The sequence below is a fragment of the Amphiprion ocellaris genome, chromosome 2 (assembly GCF_022539595.1).
Source record: "Amphiprion ocellaris isolate individual 3 ecotype Okinawa chromosome 2, ASM2253959v1, whole genome shotgun sequence".
Lineage (NCBI taxonomy): Eukaryota > Metazoa > Chordata > Actinopteri > Pomacentridae > Amphiprion > Amphiprion ocellaris.
Window position 1 is genome coordinate 4295841 of NC_072767.1, and position 12284 is coordinate 4308124.

General features: G+C 34.7%; 1 protein-coding gene across 1 annotated transcript in view; it reads right to left on the bottom strand.

The window, feature by feature from the left end:
* xpr1a (xenotropic and polytropic retrovirus receptor 1a) overlaps nucleotides 1-12284 on the bottom strand; it is a 132939-nt gene that overhangs the window by 14848 nt on the left and 105807 nt on the right. Inside the window, exon 11 of the mRNA XM_055016386.1 lies at nucleotides 11572-11772. Coding sequence (XP_054872361.1) covers nucleotides 11572-11772 — 201 coding nt within the window. The remainder of the gene's footprint in view (nucleotides 1-11571; nucleotides 11773-12284) is intronic.

A 12284-nucleotide genomic window follows, 5' to 3' on the forward strand; every position in this document is an offset into this window, starting at 1 on the left:
ACTCCAGTTTCACCTTTACTAGTTGTTTTTATTCTGTTATTAGGATCCCTGTCAGCTGCCTGCAGCCAAACAAGCAGAAGTCGACCTGAGTGCAAATAAAAAAGAGCTTTCTGGTCTGTGTGCAGATCCTGGGCTGATGAAGCTGCTTCTGCTCCAGTGACTCATTCAGACACCAGACAGAAAAAGGCCTCGCTGCTGTTTGTCAAAGTGGCCGTTTCTTCCCGCCACCAGCCAACGAGACGCCGGGGATTTGAGCGTCTGGCAGAGAATCGCTGCTGCTAACCGCTGCCTCCATCCTGCTGAGCGATGGGATGGAAGCAGTCCCCACGGCCACATATCTGGAGATTTAACTCAGTCCTGCACAACAGAGTCTTTAATCTCCACTGCTGTGATTCCCTCACTGCATAACCTGTCCAGGTATTTAACCCCGTTTTTTATTTCCACTCTGCTGCTTCACTGCTGAACCGTTTAGAGGTTAAACACACTGAGATGGACACTGATTGGACGCTGGACTCGACCACTGGTGGTCACTGGCTGCTGTCACACACACTCAATGTCTGTTTCCCTGTCTCACACACACACACACACACACACACACACACACACACACACACACACACACACACACACACACACACACACACACACACACACACACACACACACACACACACACACACACACACACACACACACACACACACACACACACACACACACACACACACGGCCCGGAGGTTAAACACGGCTAAACACTGAACACTTCCACTGATGAAAAATCTGTCGCTGCCATCAGCATCATTCCTCATCCGTTCCCATGGCAACCCCATCCATCCATCACCACGGTAATTAGGAATCCTGGGATGTTCCGTTGTCTAAACTGGAGCCTGACGTTGTGTTTTGTCTCTTCAAACTGCCAGATGTGAAACAAAGACAAACAGCTGGATGACACCAACTGATCTAACAGTGACGCACATTAAAGCGCAACAAAGTGTTTTTATTTTGAAGGTATTCCTACTTCCTTTTTATGCATTTTACTACTTTTATCTGAGAACTTTCCACCTTAACCCTTGTGTCGTCCTGTGGGTCAAAATTCACCCATTTTAAAGTTTGAAAATGTGGGGAAAAAAAAATATTTTCACAGTGAAACTTCTGATGTCCACATTTTCAACATTTCTGGGAAATCTTTGAACATTTTTTAGTGGAAAAAAAGAAATGTTAAAAATGTTTCTTAAAGAAAATATTAGAAGTTTTACTGAAATATATGAAATCACTTTAGATATTTTTAGGATTTTTTTGGAAGATTTTTACTCATTTTTTGAAAATATTTACAAGTCTTTTTTTTAACAATAAAACTTTTAAGGGAAACTTTTAAAGAATTATTGGAATTTTCTCCCAGAAAGTTTTGCAAATTTTCATAAATTTGAGGAATTTTTTTGCTGAAATTTTAGATTTTTCTCAGACAAGGAAACAATATTTTTTGGTGCCCATAAATGAGGACAACAGGAGGGTTAAATAACATGTTGGTTACTTCACAAGGGTTTTTAAACAAAATGTTTTGAATAAAACTGAGTTTATTGTTACAGAACACACCAGTGGAACCATAGATAGAACTTTTATGGGTTCTGAGAAAGTTCTGCGAAGTTCTACTAAGGTTTTCTGCAACACGTTTTCTTTTAGTTTCTAGAATGTTCCCACTTTGTCATCATAGAACATGACCTGTATTCCTGACAACATCCCCTGAATGTTAAAACATTATATTAACTACAGGACCATCACTGGAAGTTAAAATGTTCTTTAAAAGTTCTTTTAACATTTAATTGAAATGTAAATAATGGCAAATTTCTATAAAATTATTATTTTTTGCTGATTTAAACACAGTATAATAATATAATTTTAGAGTCAAAAGTTGTAAAAGAATGAATTACCATTAATAAAGACATTATTTACAGTTCTGGCCTGCTTTTTTAACGGTCAACTTGTAAATTAATATTTTTTTCTCTAATTGATCATTTAAAAAACATCATAAAATACATAAGTTTTCTTTTAAATATAGGGAAATTTCTATAAAATTTATGACTGATTACACATTTCAATACATTTATATTTTTTCTGTGATTTTACTAGTTATTATCTGTAACTGTAAATCTGTAAAACAGTAGTGGAAAATATTTAAAAAAAATGTTTACTGGAAAATATCAGTAATAAAAGAATATTTCTTTTACTAATATAAATACAGTAAAAAAATGACTGAAATGTAAATAAAGGCAAATTTCAATAAAATAAAATTTTTTTGCTGATTTAAATGCAGTAAAATAATATAATTTTAGAGTCAAATGTTGTAAAAGAATGAATTATCATTAGTAAAGACATTATTTACAGCTTTGGCCTGTTTTTTTTGCTTGTTTTTTTTCAGTTAATTTATTTTTTTTTCTGTGATTTTACTAGTTATTATCTCTTACCGTATATCTCTAAAATAGCAATTAAAATATTAAATTTTTTGAAAATATTACTGGAACATCATTGGAAATTAAAATATTCTTAAGAAGTTCTTTTAACATTTGACTGAAATGTTTTTTGCTTAAAAAAACTGTTAGAATTTCTTGGTTCATTCCAGCTTGAAAACTATTTTTTGACTGGTTGTCATATTTCAGACAGATTTTGACTTTAAAATAGTTTTTTTTATTGAAGTTATTACAGTTATAGGCTTAATGAGATAAAAACCAGTATGTAGATAAGAGAAAAGACCAAGAACTAATCAGAAAATGTGCAGCTGAAGTCATTTCTTCCCTCCATTGTGCCTCATTAATCATCTTGACCTCCACATTTATCTTGTGACTCTTTAAAACCGACTCAACTCTTGGTTTCTGGACTTTACATCTTCAACATACATAAAGCAAATAAAACTCCACTCAACCAGCTGCAGCAGTAAAAGCTTCTTATGCATCTAATGCATCAGTATTAAAACTCCAATAATGTTTTATGTGATAATAGTCTGACTCAGCTTCCTTCAAAATCATTTTCACTGTAGGAAAGAACAACAACCACCTCGGAGCAGCAACTTACACTTGAAAATTTGCATCGTTTAATAAGGCAGCTTTACTTTTTTATTGTAAATTATACATTTTTATGACAGAACTCACCTCCCTGCATGTAAATATCCCATCAAACAACTCCTAATTCCATATTTAAGTTAAAAAAACAAATGTTGAATTTCTTTGATTATTTCTTCTTCCAAACTGAAAAATCCTACTGTAGATATTTTACTAACTTGTTTCTATATTTTTACTATCAGCTCTGTAAACACTGCCTGCAGTTCATTTGAAAGCTCTTTGATTTACTGTCACATGATCGTTGGTCCCAGCTGAGTCACTCTTAGCTTTTTGGTTGTGACAAAAACTGCAGAATTTCTTGTTTTAGACAGAGTCTGGTTGGATCAAATGTTTGTTTTTTTTGATCATTTATGACGCCTAGAATAAATAGATTTTTAAATGAATATCACAATTTTAGAAAAATACAGAATTTTTCTTTTAAATAAAGATACATTTCTATGAAAAAATTCATGATAAATTCCTCTTTTTTCTGTGATTTTACAAGTTATCATCTGTAACTGTAAATCTGTATAATAGGAATTAAAATATTTTTAAAAAATTTATTAACCCTCCTGTTGTCTTCATTCACGGACACCAACAAATATTGTTTCCTTGTCTGAAAAAAATCCAAAAATTCAACAAAAAAATTCCCCAAACTTCAGAAAATTTGCAAAAATTTCAGGAAGAAAATTCCAATAATTCCTTAAAAGTTTCCCTTGGAGCTTTTATTTTTTTAAAAAAATCCCCCAAATTTGGCAAGAAAATTCTTGTAAATATTTTCAAAAAAATGAGTAAAAATCTTCCAAAAAAATCCCAAAACTATCTAAAATGATTCCATATATATCAGTAAAACTTCTAATATTTTCTTTAAGAACATTCACAAAAAAATCATCCAAAATCCAGTGAAATTCGCTGGATTTTGGTTGATTTTTTAGTGAATCTTCTTAAGAAACATTTTTAACATTTCTTTTTTTCCACCAAAAAATGCTCAAAGATTTCCCCAAAAATGTTGAAAATGTGGATATCAGAAGTTTCACTGTGAAAATATCTTTTTTCCCCACATTTTCAAACTTTAAAACGGGTTAATTTGACCTGCAGGACGACACGAGGGTTAATGGAAAATAACTGTAATATAATAATAGTCATTTTATTAATGTAAATACTGTAAAAAATCTGTAATTTTAGAGTCAGTAAATGTAAGTAAGTAAAAATAAAAAAGAAAGAAAAGAAAAAATAACAGACTTTTGATGTGGACATTATAAGTTTATGAAAAAAACGACTACAGATATTTTACTAACTTGATTCTATATTTTTACTATCTGCTCTGTGTGAACACTGCCTGCAGTTCATCTGAAAAGTCTCTGATTTTTTCGTCACATGACTGTTGGTCTGAGCTGAATGACTCTTAGCTTTTTGATTGTGACAAAGACTGTAGAATTTTTTGTTTTTGACAGCATCTGGTTGGAGCAAACTGGTTATTTTTGGTAATTTTTATGCATAAATAGTTTTTTAGAGAAATATCACAATTTTACACTTAAATTTGGTACAGTACGAATGAGTAGTTCAATTGCTGTTTGTAAAGTTGAAAATCTGACAATTCTTTCTGTTTTTACAGTTTCTGGCCATGTTAAATTAAGTAATTTTGTCGGGTTTTTGTTTAAAGACAACACGCCTTTTAATCCTGCAGGCTGTTCTGGGGATTCAGAGGGTTAAAGCGCATTTAATGGTAAAATCTTTTTAAATACAAGACGTTTACATTGGCATCGGTGCATTTAGTTAATTAATTCCAACACTCTGAGCTGCATCTCAACATGTTTGTATTTGAATCCAGATGTTCCTGCATCGGCAGCTGGACTCTGTTTGGCCTCAGCAGGTGAATTAAAGTTCAAGCCTTTCATGTTGGCTGGTTAACGTTTTTTTTTTAAGCTGAATATTCCTCTGCTGCTGGTGATGAACGAGGGTCGGAACATGAAATGAAGTTATAAAAGCTGTCAGTTCAGAGCTCATTTCTATTCCAGCAGAGTCCAGCAGACATGTGTTCAGCCTCAGGCAGATCATTACACATTTCTCTCCTCTCTCCTTTCATTTCTATCCTCCCCTCAGAGCTCCATCGCTTCTAAATTTACTGAATCAGTAAACCTTCACACCTCGAACAGAACGAAAGCTGCTCTTTAGTTGTTTTAGCTGATTTGATGTCAACATTATGGTCTGCACTCCAGTGAAAAACTAATTCTTAAAAACATCTGGCAGCAGGATTTCCGGAAAAATACATTAAAAAAACAATAGAATAGTACAACTTTTAACCCTCGTGTCGTCCTGCAGGTCAAAATTGACCCATTTTAAAGTTTGAAAATGTAGAAAAGAATTTTTTTCACAGTGAAACTTCTGATGTCCACATTTTCAAAATTTCTGGGAAATCTTTCAACATTATTGGTGGAAAAAAAGAAATGTTAAAAATGTTTCTTAACCCTCCTGTTGTCCTCATTTATGGGCACCAAAAAATGGTTTCCTTATCTGAAAAAAAATCCAAAAATTCTGCAGAAAAACTCCCCAGATTTCTGAAAATTTGCAAAACCTTCAGGAAGAAAATTCCAATAATTCCTTAAAAATTTCCCTTGAAAGTTTTATTTACAAAAAATATCCCAAATTTGGCAAGAAAATTCTTTCAAATATTTTCAAAAATGAGTAAAAATCTTCCCCAAAAAATCCTAAAAATATCTAAAATATCCATATATATCAGTAAAACTTCTTACATCCACATCCACTCAACAGATTTTTGATGTGGACATGATTTTCTAGGTTTTGACGTTTTGTTTGTTTATTGTTTTTTGCACTTAACAAGTACATCTTTTTATTTTTTTCTGTGATTTTATAAGTTATTATCTATAACTGTAAATCTGTGAAACACCAGTTAAAATATTAGTTTTTATAATATCACAGCAAATATCTGCAACATAACAATATTTATTTACCAAGGTAAATACAGTAAAAAACTTGTGTAATTTTAGAGTCAAACGTAAAAAAACCAACCAAAAAAAAAAGAACAACGAAGAAAAGATTTTTGATGTGGACATTATTTTCTAGGTTTTAACAGTTTTTTTGCTTGATTGTGTTTTTATAATTACAGTTAACATGCCTTTACATGACATATTTTGTGAATTGGTGCTATTAAACAAAACTGAACTGAAATGAAATCTATTTCTTCTGGGATTTTTCTGTAATTTAACAAAACAGGAAGAATCCGCAAAATAACAGTAAATTGTTAAAAACAGTTAACAACAAACCTTCGTTTTTTACAGTGTCCTTCTGCCTTCCCAGTTTATTGAATAAATCCCAAGAGTTTAAATTAGCACTAAGCCTCTAACTCCTGCATGTTAAACAGCAGTAAGTCTCAGTTCTCTGGACATGAAGCGAAGCCTCATCAATCCACAGAAGCAGCTGCTTTACTGTCAGCTTTACTGTCTCCTGCTGCATCCCACAAGGTTTGGGAATTCTGCCGAAACCAGGAAATCCTCGATCTCGTCTCGGGTTTCAGGTCTGCTGAGATCACACTTCCACACTACGGTGTCCGATCACTTATTCACAGCAGCGTCTCTTTAAAACCATTCAGCCCCAGACAGAAACAACAGAGCCAACACTGCAAAAACTTGAAATCCTACCAAGTCTATTTGGCTGATTTTTAGTCAAAAAGTGTCATTCCACTTGATTTCACCCTCCTGTTGTCCTCATTTACGGGCACCAAAAAATATAGTTTCCTTGTCTGAAAAAAATCCAAAACATTCAACAAAAAAATTCCCCAAATTTCAGAAAATTTGCAAAACCTTCAGGAAGAAAATTCAAATAATTCCTTAAAAGTTTCCCTTAAAAGTTTTATTTTATTTTTATTTTTTTTTAAATCCCCCAAATATGGCAAGAAAATTCTTGGAAATATTTTCAAAAAATGAATAAAAGTCTTCCAAAAAAATCCTAGAAATATCTAAAGTGATTCCATATATATCAGTAAAACTTCTAATATTTTCTTCAGAACATTCACAAAAAAATCGACCAAAATCCAGCGAATTTCGATGGATTTTGGTTGATATTTATGTGAATGTTCTTAAGAAACATTTTTAACATTTCTTTTTTCCCACCAAAAATGTTGAAAATGAGAAGTTTCACTGTGAAAATATTTTTTTTCCCACATTTTCAAAATTTAAAACAGGTCAATTTGACCCGCAGGACGACACGAGGGTTAAATCTACAGAAGTGCACTATGATACAACATATCTGGCTCATTTTAAGACACCTAAGCTTTACAATCCTGGTAAAATAGACCTTCAAATAAGTTTTCCCAGCTAATTTTAAGATCTCAATATTCTAAATATCATATTTTATTTCAAGAAATCTTACCAAGCCTTTTTTTTCTTGTTTTTAGAGGGGCATTTTTTCCAGTGAAGAAATCCGTCTGTGACTTTCCTTTCGCAGAGCTTCCTCCCAGTTTGACCCACATAAACCAGAGCCGAGGCTGTGGCTGCTAGTTTCACAGATTCACATCAGGAAAAGGAGAATCCCTGATTTATTTGCTGCATTTATGGCTGCAGCGCGTTGCTTTTTCCCGCAGCTGAATGTGTGATCGCTTCCAGGAATCGGTGAGGTCGGACCGGGACCACGAGGGCTGTGATGTGGTTAGTAATGAAGGTGACACATCTACTCAGACTGGATCTCTGCCAGGTACCAGCTGACCCTGCAGGAAGCTTTAACAGCTGGACCCGGCGGTGAGAACATGAACCAAGCTGCTGGCAGCTACAGCATCATCAGTCTGCAGGCTCAGTCCGACTTAACCCTCGTGTCGTCCTGCCGGTCAAAACTGACCTGTTTTAAAGTTTGAAAATGTGGGAAAAATATATATTTTCACAGTGAAACTTCTGATGTCCACATTTTCAACATTTTTGGGAAATTTTTGAATATTTTTGGTGGAAAAAAAGGAATGTTAAAAATGTTTCTTAACCCTCCTGTTGTCCTCATTTACAGGCATCAAAAAATAGTGTTTCCTTGTCTGAAAAAAAAATCCAAAAATGCTGCAAAAAAAATTCCCCAAATTTCTGAAAATTTGCAAAAATATCTAAAGTGATTCGATATATATCAGAAAAACCTCTAATATTTTCTTTAAGAACATTCACATAAAAATCAACCAAAATCCAGCGAAATTCAGTGAATTTTGGTTGATTTTTATGTGAATGTTCTTCAGAAACATTTTTAACATTTCTTTCTCCACCAAAAAATGTTCAGAGATTTTCCAAAAATGTTGAAAATGTGGACATCACAAGTTTCACTGTGAAAATATATTTTTTTCTACATTTTCAAACTTTAAAACGGGTCAATTTTGAGCCGCAGGACGACACGAAGGTTAATAACATTCAACGTTTTCAACGAACATTTAACATTTTTAAATATTAGAAGTTTTACTGATATATATGCAATATAGGCATATACAAGACTGTATTTTAGTGGGAAAATGGATCCATCCATGTATATATATACACACTACAATACCACCTTTGTTTGAAAATGTAGCATTTATTTTACATTTTCAAGACCCAATATCTTGTCCTCTTCCAGAGCCACTTAATCGTTTGGAATGGAAAAATTCTAAAGTTGCAGCCAAAAATCAAACTCTGAGACAAAAGAATCGGCGCTAAAGGCTTTTTCAGACCTTGTGTTTTGTACTTTCTGTGCATCTCAGCGTGTTTTTGCATCATTTTCACACTTGGATGAAGGACATTCTCATATTGGTGTCAATATTTAATAATAAAGGCTTTAAAAAAACACTCATTTATGGAAGAGACACTTCAAATTTCTTCACAACTGGCAATTTCCTGAAACCGAGTCTTCCTCAATCCTCCTCCACTTAACCAGCATCGCTCCATTATGATGAAAGACGTCTTCATAGAGAATAAGGCATGAGGAGGCCATTAGTGTGAGACCAGAGGAGGAAGGTGCTTTAATGGACGCCTCCTCCAGCGAACAGAGCAGAAATCTGTCTGCGTCTCTTCCTCCTGCGTCCGACGGCGGCTCAGCAAGCGTATCGATTCAAATTCATATCGGAGAGGAATAAAGTCGAGCCGAGAAATAACATTTAGCACTTTAAAAAGGCTGCAGACGGAGTTCAGCGGCTGGCATTTCGTCTGCACATAAATAAATGCCAGTCAGGGACGGAGAAAATGAAACGTTACAAGGAAGTCTTTGAACAGCAGCTCCTTTGTGATACTGAATCGGAATAATTTCAGACTAATTATGAGGCTGTCAGATGGAGAGTGACTCGACTGTTAATCATAGCCGCTCTGTCTCGTGTGTTTTCTTATTCCTGCACTGCAAAAACTCTAAATCTTACCAAGTCTATTCATCTTATTTTTAGTCAAAATGTCTCATCCCACTCGATTTAAGATAAATTCACTAAACAAGTGACATTTCAGCAGATGGAGGGACTTGTTTTAAGACAATGCATCTTAAATATCTTGTTAAGTCAAACAATCTTGAAATGATCTTGTTTTGAGTTGAATTTTACAAGAAAACTCAAAATAAGTTTAACCCTTGTGTCGTCCTGCGGGTGAAATTGACCCGTTTCAAAGTTTGACAATGAGGAGAAAAAAAATACTTTCAGAGTGAAACTTCTGATGTCCACATTTTCAACATATTTGGGAAATCTTTGAACATTTTTTGGTGGAAAAAAAGAAATGTTAAAAATGCATCTTTGAGAACATTCACATAAAAATCTTTTATGTGAGTTTTCATGTGAATGTTCTTAAAGAAAATAGAAGTTTTACTGATATATATGAAGGTTTTGCAAATTTTCAGAAGTTTGGGGAATTTTTTTGCTGAATTTTTATATTTTTTCAGACAAGAAAACATCTTTTGGTGCCCGTAAATGACGACAAAAGGAGGGTTAAATGAAAGTTTCCACCTTCTCTGAATGTCCTTCAGTGCTACAGTTGCATGTCACCAAAGCTAGCAATGGGCACCATGACAAAGACTAAAGTGGCGGTTAATGACTTCAGACAGGAGTTCGTGTATTTTATGGAAATTGACCCGCTAAACTTGGGCTTTTCCATTGGTCTCGATCCATAATGTTGGTTTGCAACTCGAATTTAAGACTCGAGTTTCTTAGAATCTAGTCTTAACACTAAGAATTTACTGTAAATGTGGTGATATTGCCATGAAAAATGAAAGTAATCCACTGGATGTTCAGTTCTTCAGATGCTGGCAGTGCATGAAGACTGTTGTGTTCACTCTTGCAGCCATTGCTAGAATTTTCTTGCCAAACTTGCGGAATTTTTTTAAAATAAAACTTTTAAGGGAAACTTTTAAGGAATTACTGGAATTTTCTTCCTGAAGGTTTTGCAAATTTTCAGAAATTTGGGGAATTTTGTTACTGATTTTTTGGATTTTTTTCAGACAAGGAAACGATATTTTTTGGTGCCCGTAAATGAAGACAGCAGGAGGGTTAATACATCTCAAATTAGGAAGTTACATGAAAGCAAAAATCTATTTTTGAGTGAAAAACTGCTTCTTTTTTTTTTTTTTTTTAAATATCTGGATATTTTAAGACACCTAAGCTTAACAATCCTGGCAAAATATAGCTTAAAATAAATTTTCCCGGCTAATTTTGAGATCTCAATATTCTAAATATCATATCTTATTTCAAGAAATGTTACTGAGCCATTTTTCACTTGTTCTATTGGCAGATTTTTTCACTTATTTCAAGGTAAAAGTTCCTTGAAATAAGTACTTTTTTCTTGTTTTGAGAGGAGCATTTTTTCCAGTGTGCTTCTGTATCTCTGCAGTTTCTCTATTTTGTGGCGTTCCTCCACCTCCTGAACGCCACACTGTGGGAGCAGAACCTCGTTTATGTGATTTCCATTCGACGTGGAAGCCAAGGCTGCTTCTAGCGTTCTGCTCTCAAGGTCACTTCTGCTGTCTGAGCCAACAAACACAAAAGGCTCCAAAGAATGTCGACATGTTCGCGTAACGCAGCAACACAACACAGAGTTACAGCTTCACACAGTCGCTTCTCTTTTAGCTTCCTCTGTGATTTAAAGATGGAAAGAGCTGATAGAATGTGTTCCTATGTCTGCTAACCTTAAACCTATGACTGCTGTCAACCAAATCTGGAAAAAATCCAACCTGACCTTCTCAGAATCAGCAGATTTTTTTAATCTGAAGCAGCTTTAGTATATTTAATGAAGCCATGCAGAACCGATGAAGTTATGAGGCTCAGAAACGATGGAAAAAACAAATTTCCACCCACCTCTATGTACTTCAAGGGCCTGTAACTCTGAAAACATGAATAGTATGACGGTAAAACTTTGCATGACTTCATTAAATATACTAAAGTTACTGTAGATAATAAATCACCTGATTCTGAGGAGGAACTGGTTGATTTTTCATGTTTTCATGGACATAAAAGAGGCATTCCTGTGTGCTTGTATTTCCTGAATCCTACCTCTGTGTGTGGCGTAAAGGGCTGCGAAGGTGACGACGAAGAAGGTGGTGGAATATTTCCCAGCATTCACCAGGTGAGGAAAGGCCCTCTTGGTGTCACGGTAACGCCTCAGACACTGGATGAAGCGGAACCAGGCGGGCAGACACTGGATGATGGCGCGGAGGCCGTACGAGTAGCTGTGGCAGACGTAGTCTCCAGAATCTGGGATAAAACAACAGAACCCATGTGTTAAAACCTCCTCCTCGCAGCAGAACTCATCGGTATGAGAGTCACACGTTGACCTCCAGCGTTTACCTTCCATTAGGCTGCATTTTAATCGGCGGCTGCAGATCAGAGGTGGTGGAGCGGAAAGAAATTAAAACCTGATCTACATCATAACCAGTGACAGTTCAGCTCAGATGTTCTGCTCACTGTCAGCACAGATTTATGTCTTTATCTCCGTGTTATAATATTATAGTATATGAAGCATCAGGTAGAGAACAAACACTGATTAATATCAGATATAAAACCTGTATAAGATCCATTCATCTGTTTGCTTTAATGATGTATTTATGAGAGGGTTGCAAGTACAGATTTGGAAATAATTATTAGATGTCTGCTGTTTTATTTAACCCTCATGTCGTCCTGCGTTCTAAAGTTTGAAAATGTGGGAAAAAATGTATTTTCACAGTGAAACTTCTGATGTCCACATTTTCAACATTTTTGGGAAATCT